At 35.9% G+C, this 19,238-nt stretch overlaps 2 protein-coding genes across 15 annotated transcripts in view; both read left to right on the plus strand.

The window, feature by feature from the left end:
* Positions 1-5,040, plus strand: part of G2E3 (G2/M-phase specific E3 ubiquitin protein ligase) — a 51,553-nt gene extending 46,513 nt beyond the window's left edge. For 4 of the 5 annotated variants that reach the window (XM_022553497.2, XM_022553495.2, XM_022553500.3 and 1 more), the window contains one exon: positions 741-5,040. In XM_022553497.2, coding sequence (XP_022409205.1) covers positions 741-997 — 257 coding nt within the window. In that variant the 3' untranslated portion in view covers positions 998-5,040. The remainder of the gene's footprint in view (positions 1-740) is intronic. The other variant, XR_002641938.2, reaches the window with a different exon arrangement.
* A 1,183-nt stretch (positions 5,041-6,223) lies between these two features.
* Positions 6,224-19,238, plus strand: part of SCFD1 (sec1 family domain containing 1) — a 134,825-nt gene continuing 121,810 nt past the window's right edge. For 5 of the 10 annotated variants that reach the window (XR_016392151.1, XR_016392156.1, XR_016392155.1 and 2 more), the window contains exons 1-3: positions 6,224-6,338; positions 9,738-9,808; positions 18,963-19,051. Coding sequence is in view for 4 of the 10 variants with exons in the window: in XM_089907543.1 (XP_089763669.1) it covers positions 6,248-6,338; positions 9,738-9,808; positions 18,963-19,051 (251 nt within the window). In the remaining 6 variants the exon portion in view is untranslated. Of the gene's footprint in view, positions 6,339-9,737; positions 9,809-16,728; positions 17,019-18,962; positions 19,052-19,238 lie in introns of those variants that run through there. The other 5 variants (XR_016392152.1, XR_016392153.1, XR_016392154.1 and 2 more) reach the window with 2 other exon arrangements.

The following is a 19,238-nucleotide window of genomic DNA, read 5'->3' on the forward strand; positions in this document are numbered from 1 at the left end:
TATGACTGAGTTGAAAGTGATAGGAAAGGTTACATAGTAAAGTTATATTTTTTGGTTGTTTTCCTCTAGGTAATTTGAAGTGAGAGGCATTCTTCCTAGAAAACTTTAAATATACGGGTGATTGCCACAGCACAGGATAGTCTCAAAGCTAGTCACTTACTTCACCTTTTTAAATTTTAAGTTAAATTGAATTATTCCTCATCCATTGGTCAGAGCATGGTAATGATATTTATCATTGAGCCTTAACAGTGTAAATTCATTCTGTTTAATATGGTGTAAAACAATTTAACTTTTAGTTGAAAATTTTTTAGCTAGGTTGTTTGGATGTTTTATACCATCTTAGTTTTTCCTTTGTTGAAATAGTTTATCAAATAGCAATGGTCTAGAATTGGTTTAAAATTGTTTGTAGGATCATATCCCCGAAAGATGGAGTTTCAAAACCTACTGAACCTCTTGGACTATATGATAATTTTATATTAAGGAAGACATTTAAATATACAGTGAGTAGGTCAACCAAATTATTGTATGAGTCCTACTTTGAAATTCAAATAAACATGTATTCAATATACCATTTTCCTATTACTACACTTAGTGATTTAGTTTTCCTCTTATGCATCTCTGTTAATGTGGGTGTCTCTGCTTTTCAACATGTCTAGTCTAGTTGGGGAAGAGTCTATGATGGTAGCAATATATAACATGGATTTTTTTTTCTTTTTTTCCTTTTTTGGTATTCTTTTCAGATGGTAAATCTACAGTAACAATGGAAGACATTCTTATTTTTGCTACTGGTTGCAGTTCCATTCCACCTGCTGGATTTAAACCCACTCCATCAATTGAGTGCCTTCATATGGATTTTCCTGTTGGAAACAAGTGTAATAACTGCTTAGCTCTTCCTATCACCAGTACCTATAAAGAATTTCAAGAAAATATGGACTTTGCCATAAAAAACACTCTAAGATTAGAAAAGGAAGAAAATTCTCACTTCATTGGACATTAACTGTTTTGAACAAAGAGATGCTTCTTTAAAAGCTGCTGTTGATACTTTTTGTTTCAGAAATCTGTCCATCATCACTTTTGAGCAAACTTGGCCCAATAAAATATATGATATGAACATAAAGGAATATTTTGGCCACTTAAGCTAAAAAGTTTTTTTGTTAAGGTGTACCAAAGTTGATACTTTTCTATTTTCTTAATATACATGCTTCATAAACCTCAATATAAATACTTTTAGAATGGCTGTACAGACTTTCTTCAACTATAGTAGCATGCTATATATAATAAGAAAACTTGTACTCACTGTTTTTGTAAATTGGGATTAGCTATAGGATGCCACAGTGATTTTTCTAGTTTTATGCAATTTTCAAATTATTACTTATTTTATTTTAAAGCATTAAATAGGAAAGCTAAATGATAAATCTTCTTATATAAATCAAAGTCATATTTTGGGGTATGTGTTATATGTATCCTTTTCTAGGATGGCACTAAATTAGTTAAAAATGTTTTTAGATTATTAAGTTATGTTAAAATAGATCCACACTGCAATTAGATTATGCCTAAAGGGAAGTATTATATTAAAAAGCAGAATTGCACAAATATTCTAGAATCTATGGACATTCCATAGTCTTAAAACACTTCTGAGGTGGATTAAAATACAGTTGAAAATCCCTAAGTAAGTGTCTTCTTTAAAGCCTTTGGCTTTAATCATAGGATTTTTTTTTTTTCCTGTATCCCACGTGTGGTATTAGACCACATTATGTCTGATCCACATTTTAGGTTATCTGAATAGAATGATCTCTGTGGATTGCCATTTGGTAGGTTTGGCTATGTGACAGTTATTTATTATCAAGATGGTTGTATGAAAGGTAAGCTGGCACCATTGCATTATATAGTTATCTTCTTTGCTTTTGAAAGGTACCTGTTATACAAACAATGTAGAAATGTGTAAGAAAGAATTACAAATAGAATGAAAAACCCACTCTAATCTCAACCATGCAGAATTAACTGTTATCCTTCTATAAACTCTTCCATTTCCTTTTTTAAACTTTATTAATGCTACTAAAAGTCAAAGAATACCTAGAAGTAACAAGAGATTATGTAATAAACATTTGAAGATACCTAATCCCATAGTTGTGTCACCATATTTGTACTCTTGCAAAAGAAGAAACTGGAAAAGTCTAATGTTCCTAATCTGTTATCAAATATAAATGGGTTTTTCACCAGAATAAATCATATGAGAGGTAAAATGCTTGGTTTTAAGCACATTTTTCTTGCTACATAAAGCAGGTATCAGCCATATTCTCATCCTTTCCAAGAAGCATCCTTAAATTATTGATATTTTTAAAGACAAATGACAGGATTGGTTTGATACTGGTAATAAATCTGTTATTAATACCAAAGGAAAACTAAAACATGATCCTAGTAAAATTTTGTTACATTTTCTAACAGACCCAGCAAATTAACGTTTAACTTTAACATGAAGGTTTTAAAACATTAAACAAGGCATTTCTTTGTCTTGTGTTGAATTCTGTTAAATTTTCAAAAGTAATTAAAGGAGCAATTATCAAAAAAGAGGTTTAACCTCACCATACAGCTTTTATTCCAAATGTGTTGATAAACTGGATATTTTATTTCTTAACCTACCTAGTTTTTATAAAATTTTAAAAGCCATTAAACCAATACAAACCAGAAAACCTAATTAAAGCTATTTTCTGGTTATTTGTAGTTTGAATTCATTTAATTACAGTGGTAATTAAAGCTGTTAAAGCTCACATGCTTTTTGGGTGGGGAGGGCTGGTGGGGAGGCAGTGTGCTTGGGTTAGCTACAATTAAAAACAGTGTTTCAATTCTTTTATGTGTAGACAGGGCCTTAGGGATAAAGTGATGTAAATAACTTAGTATATTCACTTTTTAAAGTGAAGTATAAATATTCATATTGCAAAATATTTTCTGGCTTTAAGGATGTTCCATCAGTATGATTTTAGATTAATCTTTACAGTCAAGATATGTCAGAGAAACCTGACATAGGTTATTTTCTGCATTGTTACTATGTCAAATGGTTGGTATTATGTTTGTTCTTTTTCTGTTCATTGTTATAGCCAATGCATAGTTCCTACTGACATTGATTTTAAAAAGGAATTATGCTATAAACCTTTATAAATGTGTATATGTATTTCTTAAATATTTCAATCGTCTAAATGCCATATATTTCAAGTTTGTTTTCTGTTACTCTCATTATCAAGAAAAAGCATAAATTCGCCTTGTATGCATCTACTGTTAATGGTCTTAGGTTAGTTTTATATTCATTTTTTTTTAATAATTTTAAATTTTTTGGTGAGAACTTCATCTGAAGGCATTTATACAATTCTCTACTATTCTTGTACTTAGTCATTTTACTATTTTAGTATTTAAGGTAAAGATTCTTTAAAATATCAGAAACTAGCTCATGACTTTATACTTTGTAATATTTAATTTCCATATTATAAATTAGTCATTATTTGGGTGAAGTAAAAAGCTTTCATTTGATTACTAACTTGAGAATTTACTTTGGCTTCTGCTTTATTCCAAACTTCTTATAATTTTTTCCCCTAATTATATGGAAGCTCTTGGAACTTTTGTACTCAATGCTAAATGTGCAGTAAAGGAGAGTGTAATATAATAGGTAAGTTTTCTCCGTGACTTTGCCTTTTACATTCAGTCATTATAAGAAAATGATTAGAACAAGATTCTATTTATAAGTGTGTAATTCTTATATATAGTGCTTATCACAGCTTTGTTGCTAATTTTACAATAAGCTATTAAACTAGTTTTATGCTCTGCGTGATGCAATGTAAAGCATAAAAACACATTGATGGATTACTTGAATGTGTATTACATATAGTTTAGGAAAATTTGCATTGCTTTGAAGAAATCCTATTTTAAAGTTCTCATTTTGACTGTTATCTTTTAAAATTGCCAAACATATTCCAATATCTACTGTATGCCAGGTATTATGTTAGGTGATAGTTTATGTCGGCCTAGTTTCCCTTTTTTTAAAGACTTCAGATGCAACAAAAAAAATGACACTTAAAATGAAGTTTTCTAAATAAATGTGTTTCTGCTACTAAATGTGAAGTGCTTATATAAACTAAATCAAGTAACTTGTTAGGATTTAACAAGGTTAAGATTATGACAATACTGTGTAGATAATAGATCCTTTCCCCATTTGAGAGATCCTGCAAGCAATTATCGGCTGACAGGTAGGAACCTCTCTTGAATGAGCTGTTCTGAGGTATTCTCTGTTAAAACTATCTATCCCCTAATGTAAAATAATAGTTTGCCAGAATAATTATATTATTTTAGCCCAACATCTGGATAGGTAGAGTCAGTTAAACCGCTAAAAAAGTTAGGTTAACTAACACTCTAACAGCCATAGTTTAATTCTTTCCTTATTCTAAAGACACATTACAAATACCTTACTCAGTCTTAGCATTACAGGGACTGTTTGTTTACTGCCACTGTTCTGTGGGACATATATTTCCTATACATTTGTTTGCCCACACTGTGTGCACTCCTTGGTCAGGACAGTTTTTATCATTTCAAATGTATATACTGTACACAAATGTTAAACATGCCTTAGTGTTCTATGTCATATGAGTCATATATTTTGGGAGGTCTATGCTGGAGCTCTGAAATGGTTAGGTAGATTTGCATTTGAAAGTAGAAGTAAACAAATGAACAAGATTGGGCTCTCAGATGTTGACAGTGGGAAAGCCTGTTTATTTTATATTCCATGAAGACAAAAAATTAAGTAGAACTTTCCCATAGGGCAGGAACTGTCATTTCTGTTTAATTTCAACACACCTAGTTCATTGGTGATTCCAGTTTTCTTTTTTTTATTCCACATATAGGAAGCAGTAAAAAGTCAGCTATAAGATGAGTATGGTCTGAGGATCTAATATATAACGTGACTGTAGTTAACTGTACTGTATAATTGAAATATGCTAAGAGAGTAGAACTCAAAAGTTTTCACCAAAAAATAAAAAAATATATATATATATGTGAGATGATAGATGTGGTAAATAACTAAGTGGGGGGAATTCTTTCACAATGTATACATATATATCATATCATCACAATGTACGTTTCAGATATGTTGCCAAATTTATCAATTATACCCTCAAAAAAGGTGAAAAAAATTTACACAAGGAAAAAAAATGTAGGTCCAGTTCTAGGGTGTTCCCTAATGGCATTAAGAATGAGATAACCTGTCAGGTTTCATAAAAATAAACTTTTGTGTTTTGTTTAAAAAATTTACTCTTTATGTAATCGTTGGGGTAACTTAATTTCTCATAAATTCGAAAAGTTAAGTTTTCAAACCAGTTTTTGAGGCACAGGGTCTCTCATTTCAGAATTTGGTGAAGCTTCAGAATGAACATATTCAATAACTAACGCAATATCCTAAGTGAACTCTGTTGACCATACGGGAAATGAGTTGTGTCCATTTTTGACATCCAGTAAAAAAAAATCTATGGATTAAATTAGAAATCATTAATATTGGATACATTTTGTCATATGGCTTTAAGTGTACATTAAGACACCTGCACTATCCACTTACACCCCCTGCCAAAGTAATGTTTTGTGATTTTGCAGTTACTAAAAGGAGGAAAATACGAACTGCCATTTTGCGCCTTCCTGGCTTCTGTGTCCATGTAGGCAAAACAACCCCATGCAGCTAGACCATTTTGCCTAACAGATGAGATTAAGAAACCTGCCTGATTAGAGCAATGCTCCGAAGCTGCCTGTTTCCCAGAAAAGGAGCAAACGGAGACCCCTCCTGCTGCACTGGGGAAACAGAAAAGGGAGCTAGCATTGAAGTGCCAATTTTGTTCCAGGAGCTTCATTTACTTTAGTCCTGTGATCCTTAAGCTCCTAGATTATTATCACCACAAGAGATCTGTAGACGACCAAACTAACAGTTCAGTATTTAGGTTCTTAGCACTACAACACGCTCCTGCCCTAAAGAGCTCACTTTAAAGCAGCTACCCTTTGAGAAGCTGTGGCTTGATTAGACAGGATAAAAATTCCTACTATTACGCCGCTGGAAAGTAAACACTGCCAGGTGTTCGGGTATTATTCCCACGTTGGGTCTCTTAAGTTTTGTGGAGAGAGCTGAGAGAATGGGAGGGTCACCCTGGAAGAGGCGGGGTTCGGCTTTCTATGGTCCCGCCCCTCCGATCTTTGCTTCCGGGGCGGTCGGGGCGGCCACGTCATGATCGGGCTCCGCTCTCCAGCCGGGCAGTGTATGGTGGGAGCCAAGATGGCGGCGGCCGCAGCAGCCAGTATTCGAGAGAGACAAACAGGTACCGGCTTATTCCCTTCTCTTCCCTGCGGTTTTGTGCTTGCCGTGAGGACATATTCCTCTTCTTGTCGCCCTCACTCGGTCGCGGTGCGTGCAGTTCGGAGACGGACCTCCAATAGCTTAATCCCGTTCTCAGACCATCGAGAGCCCTTCCCCTTTTGAGTTTTTAGGGAAGAGATGCCATTAGCTTGAGAACTCGGCTCTCAGATGTGCCGGAGAAGGGGCTTCAGGGGTGAGCGGGTTGCTGCGGTCCTGCTCTTGTCTCTTTCCTACTGGGCCTCAAAAGGCCATGGCGACTAGATCTGGCACCTGGCATTTCCAGCCCTTGCCACTTACGAGGTCTTCGGGTTTGTTTCTGCGCGTGGTTAAGTTCTCTCCCATTTTAATGTTGAGAGTTTCATTTTCCGGCACTTACACCACAGTTACAAATTTAGATGCTCTTTTCAGAGCAGATTACATTCTGCCATTTCTCTCCTGTGGACCAGTCTTTGGGGGTACCTGAAGAGAAACGCCTTGTGATAAAGATTTCCGTCTTCAGCATGCAGGAATGGGATATAAGAATGGCAAAACGAATGAATTATACCTTTCCCATTTTAATTATTTGGCAAATTAGTGTTTTTAAACTACGCCTTATTAGTTTCATGTTTAACAGAGTATGGTTATATAGCTTCCATTTATACCGTGAAGTATGGTTTTAAAAAATACATATTCTTTCCCTTGAGCTTTGATATTTTTTCCACCTTAGATAATTTTAGTTTTGCCTTATTTTTTGGAAACTTCTGATGGCAATTGGTTTATACCTGTTAGCTAATTGTCTTGAAAGTTGGCATACTGTTAATTCTGAGAAGCTAATAGAGATAAGCCATTAAGAATTTGCATATTTGGAAGTTCTGTCTCTTTTAATTATGTTCTTTTGCATATAAATCGGAATAGGAATATAACTGGTTATAATTAATATGAACTACAGAAAGGATTTTGGCTGTACTTGATTCTTTCCTTTGCAATTCAAAGAAAAATTAATGATAGACTTCAATCTACTAACGACACAGTGCATAATGAGTTGTGTTCTGCATTTCCCCAATAGATAATGTAGTGTAAGCTATCAGATGAAGTCAGGTGTAACTTAAAAATATGAAAGTCCAAATAAAATTTGGGAAATAACTGCCATTCATTTTATCTGTGTAAGCAAATAGAAGCCCCACTTGTCTTTGCAGTATGGTTCTGACAGCTTAATGAACCTCAATGAATTAGGTCATACTACATATTAAAATAAAAAATAACATGTTAAGGGAGACTCTGTACCAATACAAAGGAGCTTTCTGAAAAATGAAATTTGGATGGTAATTTTTATATGCAGAAACTTTGTAGAACGTTAAAGTCTAGTAGTATAATATGGATTTCTGCAGAAATAAACTGCATTGTAGCAAGATTTCACATCATTACTCCATAGGTTATGCCAGGTTTATCAAATTAGTACTCCAGTTGAGTTCTGTCTTTGAGAGAAAGGTAAACTATGTGCTATAGTAGGACAAGTAAACATTTCCCTGATGCCTATTGAGAATGTTTTGGGAAATAAATCACAATTGAGTCTTAGGCCATGTACTTTATTAACAAATCCATTGTGTCAGAATCCCTGTTAACAAGTTAGCCAAGGCTCAGAAATGGGGAAATTCACCAAGATGGAGCTGAGAAGGCAAACGTGGGAATATCTGCTGATATGGGCTTCTTTCAGTTAGCGAAGCTCTGGAGAGCACCATGTACCTGGAACTCATATGCACCACAGGCTGTGATTCTTCCTAGGTGTCCTCTGTGAACTATTGTAACATCTGTGAGCTTCTGAAGTAGGTCTAAATTATGGGCGATGTGTATATATATATATATTTTTTTTTTTTTTTTTTGCGGTACGCAGGCCTCTCACTGTTGTGGCCTCTCCCGTTGCGGAGCACAGGCTCTGGATGCGCAGGCTCAGCGGCCATGGCTCACGGGCCCAGCCGCTCCGCGGAATGTGGGATCTTCCCGGACCCAGGCACAAATCCGTATCCCCTGCATCGGCAGGCGGACTCTCAACCACTGCGCCACCAGGGAAGCCCTGGGCGATGTATATAATTGGCTGGACATTAGGTACTAACATTTTACCAACAAATCACCTCCGTATCTCTATGCATATATAAATATATTACTGATGTGCAATCTCTTATTATTTTAATCTGCTTCAAGAAATAAGCATTTAATAGAAGTTTTTCTAGTGAGTGAATATGCTGTAAATTGATACGCAGGTGATTTGAGTATTATAATCTTCTCTGGTAGGTGTTTATCTTGTAGATTATTCTGTATTACTTAATAAAACCTAATCCAAATGCTTTTTAAAAATCAACCAAGGGGGCTTCCCTGGTGGCGCAGTGGTTGCTAGTCCGCCTGCCAATGCAGGGGACACGGGTTCGTGCCCCGGTCCGGGAGGATCACACATGCCGCGGAGCGGCTGGGCCCGTGAGCCATGGCCACTGAGCCTGCGCGTCCGGAGCCTGTGCTCCGCAACGGGAGAGACCACAGCAGTGAGAGGCCCGCATAACGCAAAAAAAAAAAAATCAACCAAGTAGCTTTTTGGATTACCAATCATTTAAACATTTAATCAGATAACTACTACCCTCCCTTGAATATTTGGCCATCTCAACTTCACATAAAAGTGTATCAAGATTTTTATTTCCCTTAGAAAATATTTCTGAGTCTTCTGTAACACATGAACAGATGAGCAGTAAAAACCACAAAATACTATAAGACGTAGAGCGTAACTGCTATGATTATAGAATTGTATATTTTTTAAGCAGGAGTTATCAGTTACGTACCACATCTATAGGAAAGTCTCACTAGTGAATCTGACAGGATAATTGGCCGTAGAATGCACTCCAGGATAACTAAAAAATAGATCTGCTGTATTTAGGTTTTAAACCATTTAAATATGAGCCAATTAAATATATCATAGAGGATTTTTGTTTTTAGAAAAACTTATCTTAATCTATGCTTTCAGCCACACAGTAGATAGACAACAGCACCAGTTATCTATTGAGGCCACTGCAAGGTCGTGATTGACAATTTCTTTTTCCATCTATATAAAACGTAGTGTGGTATCATCAGGAGACATGGAAAAGGCTTCTTCCTGAACATTTTTCACATTTTAATCTGGGCAAAGATGCTTAAATTAGAAAATCTCCCAGACAATATCCCTTTAGTTGTTGATGAAACCGTCTTACAAAGTCTGACCCTACTTCTACATATGCATTAATATTGATTAATCAGTTTTACTAGAGTGATTTGTGCATTTTGTTTTGAGGTAATAAGTGTGGTGGAAAAGTGAAATCCTAAAAACATTGATAATATTTAATAAGACTGTTTTCATTTCCAGTGGCTTTGAAACGTATGTTGAATTTTAATGTGCCTCATATTAAAAACAGCACTGGAGAACCAGTATGGAAGGTAAGAGACTTTAAGTTAATGGGGATTATTTTCTTTCTCTCGGCCCTTATTGGTGGTGATTGGAGGGAATTTCTTGTTAATACTGAACAGTAGCACATTTTAGTTGTAATGCCTGAATATTTTACTTTTACTTAGCATGGCTTATTAATGTGAATCTTTTTTTTTTAAACTGAAGTATAGTTGATGTACAATATTGTGTTCGTTTCAGGTGTACAGCAAAGTGATTCAGTTATACATATAGAATTTTTTCAGATTGTTTTCCATTATAGGTTATTACAAGATATTGAATGTATTTCCATACGTTATATAGTAAATGCTTGTTGTGTATCTATTTTACATACAGTAGTTTGTTAATCTGTACTCCTGATTTATCCCTCACCCCCTTCCCTTTCCCATTTGGTAACCATAAGTTTGTTTCCTATGTCTGTGAGTCTGTTTCTATTTTTTATATAGATTCATTTCTATTATTTTTTAGATTCCACATATAAGTGATATAATATTTGTCTTTCTCTCTCTGACTTACTTAACTTAGTGTGATATTCTCTAGATCCATCCATCTTGCTGCAAATAGCAATATTTCATTCTTTTTTATGACTGACTAATATTCCATTGTATATATATACCACATCCTCTTTTTTTTCCCCAGTATTGGGAAAAATTTTATTTTATTTTTGAATTTAATTTTATTTATTTGTTTTTTATATAGCAGGTTCTTATTAGTTCTCTGTTTTATACATATTAGTGTATATATGTCAATCCCAATCTTCCAATTCATCCCACCACCACGACCACCCCCCTCCCCACCCCGCTCTCCCCCCTTGGTGTCCATACATTGGTTCTCTACATCTGTGTCTCTATTTCTGCCTTGCAAACCGGTTCATCGGTGCCATTTTTCTAGATTCCATATATATGCATTAATATACGGTATTTGTCTTTCCCTTTCTGTCTTGCTTCACTCCCTGTGACACTCTCTAGGTCCATCCATGTCTCTACAAATGACCCAATTTCGTTCCTTTTTATGGCTGAGTAATATTCCATTGTATATATGTACCACATCTGCTTTATCCATTCGTCTGTCGATGGGCATTTAGGTTGCTTCCATGACCTGGGTGTTGTAAATAGTGCTGCAATGAACATTGGGGTACATGACTCTTTTTGAATTATGGTTTTCTCTGGGTATATGCCCAGTAGTGGGATTGCTGGGTCATATGGTAATTCTGCTTTTAGTTTTTTAAGGCTGTCCTCCATAGGGGCTGTATCAGTTTACATTCCCACCAACAGTGCAAGAGGGTTCCCTTTTCTCCACACCGTCTCCAGCATTTGTTGTTTGTAGATTTTCTGATGATGCCCTTTGTAACGGGTGTGAGGTGATAACTCGTTGTAGTTTTGATTTGCATTTCTCTAATAATTAGTGATGTTGCACAGCTTTTCATGTGCCTGTGGCCATTTGTATGTCTTCTTTGGAGAATTGTCTATTTAGGTCTTCTGCCCATTTTTTGATTGGGTTGTTTGTTTGTTTTTTATATTGAGCTGCATGAGCTGTTTATATAGTTTGGAGATTAATCCTTTGTCCATTGATTTGTTTACAAATATTTTCTCCCATTCTGAGGGCTGTCTTTTTGTCTTACTTATAGTTTCCTTTGCTGTGCAAAAGCTTTTAAGTTTCATTAGGTCCCATTTGTTTATTTTTGTTTTTATTTCCATTACTCTAGGAGGTGGGTCAAAAGGATCTTGCTGTGATTTATGTCAGAGAGTGTTCTTCGTATGTTTTCCTCTAAGAGTTTTATGGTGTCCAGTCTTACACTTAGGTCTTTAATCCATTTTGAGTTTATTTTTGTATATGGTGTTAGGGAATGTTCTAATTTCATTTTACATGAAGCTGTCCAGTTTTCCCAGCACCACTTATTGAAGAGACTGTCTTTTCTCCACTGTATATTCTTGCCTCTTTTATCACAGCTTAATTGACCATAGGTGCATGGGTTTATTTCTGGGCTTTCTGTCCTGTTCCATTGATCTATATTTCTGTTTTTTGTGCCAGTACCATACTGTCTTGATGACTGTAGCTTTGTGGTATAGTCTGAAGTCAGGGACCCTGATTCCTCCAGCTATGTTTTTTCCCCTCAAGTCTGCATTGGCTATTCAGGGTCTTTTGTGTCTCCATACAAATTTTAACACTTTTTGTTCTAGTTCTTTAAAAAATGCCATTGGTAATTTGATAGGGATTGCATTGAATCTGTAGACTGCTTTGGGTAGTATAGTCTTTTTCACAATGTTGATTCTTCCAGTCCAAGAACATGGTATATCTGTCCATCTGTTTGTGTCATCTTTGATTTCTTTCATCAGTGTCTTATAGTTTTCTGAGTACAGGTCTTTTACCTCCTTAAGGTTTATTCCTAGGTATTTTATTCTTTTTGTTACAGTGGTGAATGGGATCTTTTCCTTAATTTCTATTTCTGTTCTTTTGTTGTTAGTGTATAGAAATGCAAGAGATTTCTGTACATTAATTTTGTATCCTGCAACTTTACCAGATTCATTGATTAGCTCTATTAGTTTTCTGGTGGCATCTTTAGGATTATCTATGTGTAGTGTCATGTCATCTGCAAACAGTGACAGTTTTACTTTTGCTTTTCCAATTTGTATTCCTTTTAATTCTTTTTCTTCTCTGATTGCCATGGCTAGGACTTCCAAAACTATGTTGAATAATGGTGGCAAGAGTGGACATCCTTGTCTATTTCCTGATCTTAGAGGAAATGCTTTCAGTTTTTCATCATTGAGAATGATATTTGCTGTGGGTTTGTCACATATGGCTTCTATTATGTTGAGGTAGCTTCCCTCTGTGCCCACTTTCTGGAGAGTTTTTATCAGAAATGGGTGTTGTTTTTTGTCACAAGCTTTTTCTGCATCTATTGAGAAGACCACATGGTTTTTATTCTTCAATTTGTTAATATGGTGTATCACATTGATTGATTTGCATATGTTGAAGAATCCTTGCATCCCTGGGCTAAATCCTATTTGATCATGGTGTGTGATCCTTTTAATGTGTTGTTGGATTTTGTTTGCTAGTATTTTGTTGAGGATTTTTGCGTCTATATTCATCACTGATATTGGTCTGTAATTTTCTCTTTTTGTGGTATCTTTGTCTGGTTTTGCTATCAGGGTGATGATGACCTCATAGAATGAGTTTCGTAGTGTTCCTTCCTCTGCAGTTTTTTGAAGAGTTTGAGAAGGATAGGTGTTAGCTCTTCTCTAAATGTTTGATAGAATTCCCCTGTGAAGCCATCTGGTCCTGGACTTTTTGTTGGAAGATTTTAAATCACAGTTTCAATTTCATTACTTGTGATTGGTCTGTTCATGTTTTCTATTTCTTCCTGCTTCAGTCTTGGAAGGTTACCTTTCTAAGAATTGGGCCATTTCTTTCAGGTTGTCCATTATATTGGCATAGAGTTCCTTGTAGTAGTCTCCTACGATGCTTTGTATTTCTGCGGTGTCCATTGTAATTTCTCCCTTTTCATTTCTAATTTTATTGATTTGAGTCCTCTCTCTCTTTTTCTTGATGAGTTTGGCTAAAGATTTATCAATTTTGTTTATCTTCTCAAAGAACCAGCTTTTAATTTTATTGATCTTTGATATTGTTTTCTTTGTTTCTATTCCATTTATTTCTGCTTTGATCTTTATGATTTCTTTCCTTCTACTAACTTTGAGTTTTGTTTGTTTTTCTTTCTATAGTTCCTTTAGGTGTAAGGTTAGATTGTTTATTTGAGATTTTTCTTGTTTCTTGAGGTAGGATTGTATTGCTATAAACTTCCCTCTTAGAACTGCTCTTGCTACTTCCCATAGGTTTTGGATCGTCATGTTTTTGCTGTCATTTGTCTCTAGGTATTTCTTGATTTCCTCTTTGATTTCTTCAGTGATATCTTGGTTATTTAGTAATGTATTGTTTAGCCTCCATGTGTTTTTGATTTTTACAGGGTTTTTTTTTCCCCTGTAATTCATTTCTAATCTCATAGCGTTGTGGTCAGAAAAGATGCTTGATATGATTTCAATTTTCTTAAATTTACCAAGGCTTGATTTGTGAACCAAGATGTGATCTATCCTGGAGAATGTTCCATGTGCACTTGAGAAGAAAGTGCAGTCTGCTGTTTTCTGATGGAATGTCCTACAGATATCAATTAAGTCTATGTGGTCTATTGTGTTATTTAAAGCTTTGTGTTTCCTTATTAATTTTCTGTCTGGATGATCTGTTCATTGGTGTAAGTGAGGTATTGAAGTCCCCCACTATTATTGTGTTACTGTTGATTTCCTCTTGTATAGCTGTTAGCATTTGCCTTATGTATTGAGGTGCTCCTATGTTGGGTGCATATGTATTTCTAATTGTTATCTCTTCTTGATCCCTTGATCATTATGTAGTATCCTTCCTTGTCTCTTGTAACATTTTTTTTTTTTTTTTTTTTTTTTTTTTTTACGGTACGCGGGCCTCTCACTGTTGTTGCCTCTCCCGTTGCGGAGCACAGGCTCCGGACACGCAGGCTCAGCGGCCATGGCTCACGGGCCCAGCCGCTCCGCGGCATGTGGGATCTTCCGGGACCGGGGCACGAACCTGTGTCCCTGCATCGGCAGGCGGACTCTGAACCACTGCCCCACTAGGGAAGCCCCAACATTCTCTATTTTAAAGTCTATTTTGTCTGATATGAGTATTGCTACTCTAGCTTTCTTTTGATCTCCATTTGTATGGGATATCGTTTTCCATCCCCTCACTTTCAGTCTATATGTGTCCCTAGGTCTGAAGTGGGTCTCTTGTAGATAGCATACATATGGGTCTTGTTTTTGTATCCATTCAGCAAACCTGTGTCTTTTGGCTCGAATATTTAATCCATTCACATTTAAGGTAATTATCGATACATATGTTCCTATTACTCTTTTCTTAATTGTTTTGGGTTATTTTGTAGGTCCTTTTCTTCTCTTGTGTTTCCCACTCAGAGAAGTTCCTTTAGCATTTGTTGTAGAGCTGGTTTTGTGGTGCTGAATTCTTGTAGGTTTTGCTTGTCTGTAGAGCTTTTTTTTTTTTTTTAACATCTTTATTGGGATATAATTGCTTTACAATGGTGTGTTAGTTTCTGCTTTATAACAAAGTGAATCAGTTATACATATACATATGTTCCCATATCTCTTCCCTCTTGCATCTCCCTCCCTCCCACCCTCCCTATCCCACCCCTCCAGGCGGTCACAAAGCACCGAGCCAATATCCCTGTGCCATGCGGCTGCTTCCCACTAGCTATCTACCTTACGTTTGTTAGTGTATATATGTCCATGCCTCTCTCTCGCCCTGTCACAGCTTCCCTGGTGGCGCAGTGGTTGGGAGTCCGCCTGCCGATGCAGGGGACGTGGGTTTGAGCCCCGGTCCGGGAGGATCCCACATGCCGCGGGGCGGCTGGGCCCATGAGCGATGGCCGCTGTAGAGCTTTTGATTTCTCCTTCGAATCTGAATGAGATCCTTGCTGGGTTGAGTAATCTTGGTTGTAGGTTCTTCCCTTTCATCACTTTAAATATATCGTGCCACTCCCTTCTGGCTTGTAGAATTTCTGCTAAGAAATCAGCTGTTAACCTTATGGGAGTTCCCTTGTATGTTATTTGTCGTTTTTCCCTTGTTGCTTTCAATAATTTTTCTTTGCCTTTAATTTTTGCCAATTTGATTACTATGTGTCTCAGCATGTTTCTTCTTGGGTTTGTCCTGCCTGGGACTCTCTGTGCTTCCTGGACTTGGGTGGCTATTTCCTTTCCCATGTTAGGGAATGTTTTTGACTATAATCTCTTCAAATATTTTCTCGGGTCCTTTCTTTCTCTCTTCTCCTTCTGGAACCCCTATAATGTGAATGTTGTTGTGTTCAGTGTTGTCCCAGAGGTCTCTTATGCTGTCTTCATTTCTTTTCATTCGTTTTCTTAATTTTGTTCTGTGGCTGTGAATTCCACCATTCTTTCAGGTCACTTATCCATTCTTCTGCCTCAGTTATTCTGCTTGATTCCTTCTAGTGTATTTTTCATTTCAATTATCATATTGTTCATCTCTGTTTGTTCTTTAATTCTTCTAGGTCTTTGTTAAACATTTTTTGCATCATCTTGATCTTTGCCTCCATTCTTTTTCCGAGGTCCTAGATCATCTTCACTATCATTCTGAATTCTTTTTCTGGCAGGTTGCCTATCTCCACTTCATTTATTGTTTTTCTGGGGTTTTATCTTGTTCCTTCATCTGGTACATAGCCCTCTGCCTTTTCATTTTGTCTGTCTTTCTGTGAATGTGGTTTTTGTTCCACAGGCTGCAGGATTGTAGTTCTTCTTGTTTCTCCTCATACCACATCCTCTTAAACCAGTCATCTGTTCATGGGCACTTGGGTTTTTTCCACATCTTGGCTATTGTAAATAGTGCTGCTATGAACATTGGGGTACATATATCTTTTCAAATTAGAGTTTTCATCTTTTCCAGATATACACCCAGGAGTGGGAATCCTGGATCATATTGTAGCCCTATTTTTAGTTTTTTAAGGAACCTCTGTACTGTTTTCCATAGTGGCTGTACCAGTTTACATTACCACCAGCAGTGTAAGAGGGTTCCGTTTTCTCCACACTCTGCAGCATTTATTTGTCGACTTTATGATGATAGGCATTCTGACCAATGTGAGGTGATACATCATTGTAGTTTTGATATGCATTTCTCTAATGATTAGTGGTGTTGAGCATCTTTTCATGTGCCTGTTTGCCATCTGTATGTCTTCTTTGGAGAGATGTCTATTTAGATCTTTTGCCCATTTTTTGATTGAGTTGTTGGTGTTTTTGATATTGAGTTGTATAAGCTGTTAGTATATTTTGGATATTAACCCATTGGTCGCATTATTTGCAAATATTTTCTCTCATAACATTTTTCACAGAACTAATAATCCTAAAATTTATATGGAACCACAAAAGACCCAGAATTGCCAAAGCAATCCTGAGAAGAAAGAACAGAGCTGGAGGTGTAACCCTCCCAGACTTCAGACAATACTACAAAGTTACAGTAATCTAACAGCATGGTATTGGCACAAAAACAGACAAATAGATCAATGGATCAGAATAGAGAGCCCAGAAAGAGACCCACACACCTACGGTCAATTAATCTGTGACAAAGAAGGCAAGAACATACAATGGAGAAAAGACAGTGTCTTCAACAAGTGATGGACAGGTACATGTAAATCAGTGAAATTATAACATTCCCTCATACCATATACAAAAATAAGTTCAAAATGGTTTAAAGACCTAAATGTAAGACATGACACCATAAAACTCCTAGAAGAGAATATAAGCAAAACATTCTCTGACATAAATCATAGCAGTATTTTCTTATCAATCTCCCAAGGCAAAGGAAATTAAAAAATTACCAAATGGGACCTAATCAAACTTAAAAGCTTTTGCACAGCCAAGGAAACCATCAACAAAATGAAAAGACAACCTGCAGAATGGGAGAAAATATGAATCCTCTTTGATAAATATTTTATGGAATGACACAGGCAGTGATAATAATATTTATCTAGAGAATTCAGCTGATTTCTTAGGTGGGGCCTCACTGATAGGTCTTCACTCCAGTTGAAGTTTTGTTCCTTAGCTTTACAAATCCAGAATTTTGATCTTGCAAGCTTTCTTAAGGTTACTCAGACTTAGGGATACTGGTCCATTTTAACCAACTAATGAGAGAGTGATCTGTAACCCAGAATGCCATTTCATTAATTTATGATATATAAAACTGTCAGTAAAAATGTTAATTGGACCAGAAAGCAATCTATAATCTTTTTCCTTTGAGAAATGCTGGAGAATCTTTTAAAATTCCTATTCTTTGAGCTCCTTCATTCTAAACCTCATGCTCACTGTTTCTTTTTCTTCAAAGAGATTATAATACAGTTGATTAGGTCTAAACTTGTTAGATTATAGTCAGTTTATACTTCTCTCTTTGTAAGAATCAAGAACAGACCAACTTGGTTACAGTTTGGGATGTTTTGAAAACTCTCATGAGTCCTGGTAAGTCCTTTGGGTTAACTCTAAAGGTGATTAAAGTCATCTGAAAAATGATTTATAATTTAAGCTTTAGTGTGTCCCCTCATTTTCCTCTTCCTTCCTGTTTACTTGTAGTCATCTTCTTATTGCCCTTTGCATAAGCTATACTTGTTTATTCTTTCTAGTGCCTATGTTCAGCATTTGAATTAAATAACTTGAGGATTTCTGGGGTGTAGATTTGTGTCAGATTCTTTCCCTACCCATCACTTCTCTATCACAAGATTAATAATACAGATATTTTGAGATGTAAGGAAGGAAGATTTTTGAAGGATATAACATCCAGCCTTTTGTAACTGGAGCAGGAAGATTTTTAGCTTTTCTAAAGGAAATGCTGGCATTCAAACAAACCATGTTTTTGTATGACAGCATGTTTCATCCTCTCATTAGCAATTTCTTACTCCATTAAGAATTATTGATGTAGTAGTGGAAAACACCTATTAGTTGAAGTGTCTCTTTTATTTGCCTTAACTCTAAAACTAATTCTGAGTTAGAAGACCCAGTTGGAATACTTACTACTCATCAGAGGTGTCAGTTTTAACTTTCACAATGTGAGGAAATGCATGAGATACTTAAATTACTAAATTTTCTTTACAGTCTTGGAACTTGTTAAGCATTAGTTTTGAGAGTGACTAATTTTTACTTCTCTTTTTAGAAAGGATATATGTGAATGGGATAGGGGAGTGTAAGTGAGTCTGCTGTATGTTCCAAGTCCTTTATTATAACCTGGGATAGGGGAGTGTAAGTGAGTCTGCTGTATGTTCCAAGTCCTTTATTATAACCTAAGATGAAGATTTTATAGTCTCTGGTATGTTTTTTAACTTAGAAAAAGTATTTTATAAGAAAAAATTTATGTAATAATTTATTTTAGCCCAAGTAATAATGCTTTTAAGAATGGATTACTAGATGAATGGACATTTTGGTAAATAATTATGGAAAATATTAAATTGAGGTAAGTATAAGAATTCAGTATATTAAAATAAAATGTACTTGAACATTATCTTAATATTGGGTTCTCTGTTGACTGTTCACTGATAATAATGTTTAAACAAACGCATGACTTTTGTTTTGCTTCTGCTAGGTGCTCATTTATGACAGATTTGGCCAAGATATCATCTCTCCTCTGCTATCTGTGAAGGAGCTGAGAGACATGGGAATCACTCTGCATCTGTGAGTTTTAACGTGTTTCTAGTAATGGCATCTGTTTTCAAATACATTGTTTTCTTTTGTTTTAATCAATTTATTTGTATCTTATTTATTTTTGGCTGCATTGGGTCTTTGTTGCTGCGCACAGGCTTTCTCTAGTTCTGGCAAGCGGGGGCTACTCTTTGTTGCAGTGCACGGGCTTCTCACTGCG

The sequence above is a fragment of the Delphinapterus leucas genome, chromosome 2 (genome assembly GCF_059928025.1).
Source record: "Delphinapterus leucas isolate spDelLeu-1000000601 "Yukka" chromosome 2, BTC_Dleu_Yukka2, whole genome shotgun sequence".
NCBI lineage: Eukaryota > Metazoa > Chordata > Mammalia > Artiodactyla > Monodontidae > Delphinapterus > Delphinapterus leucas.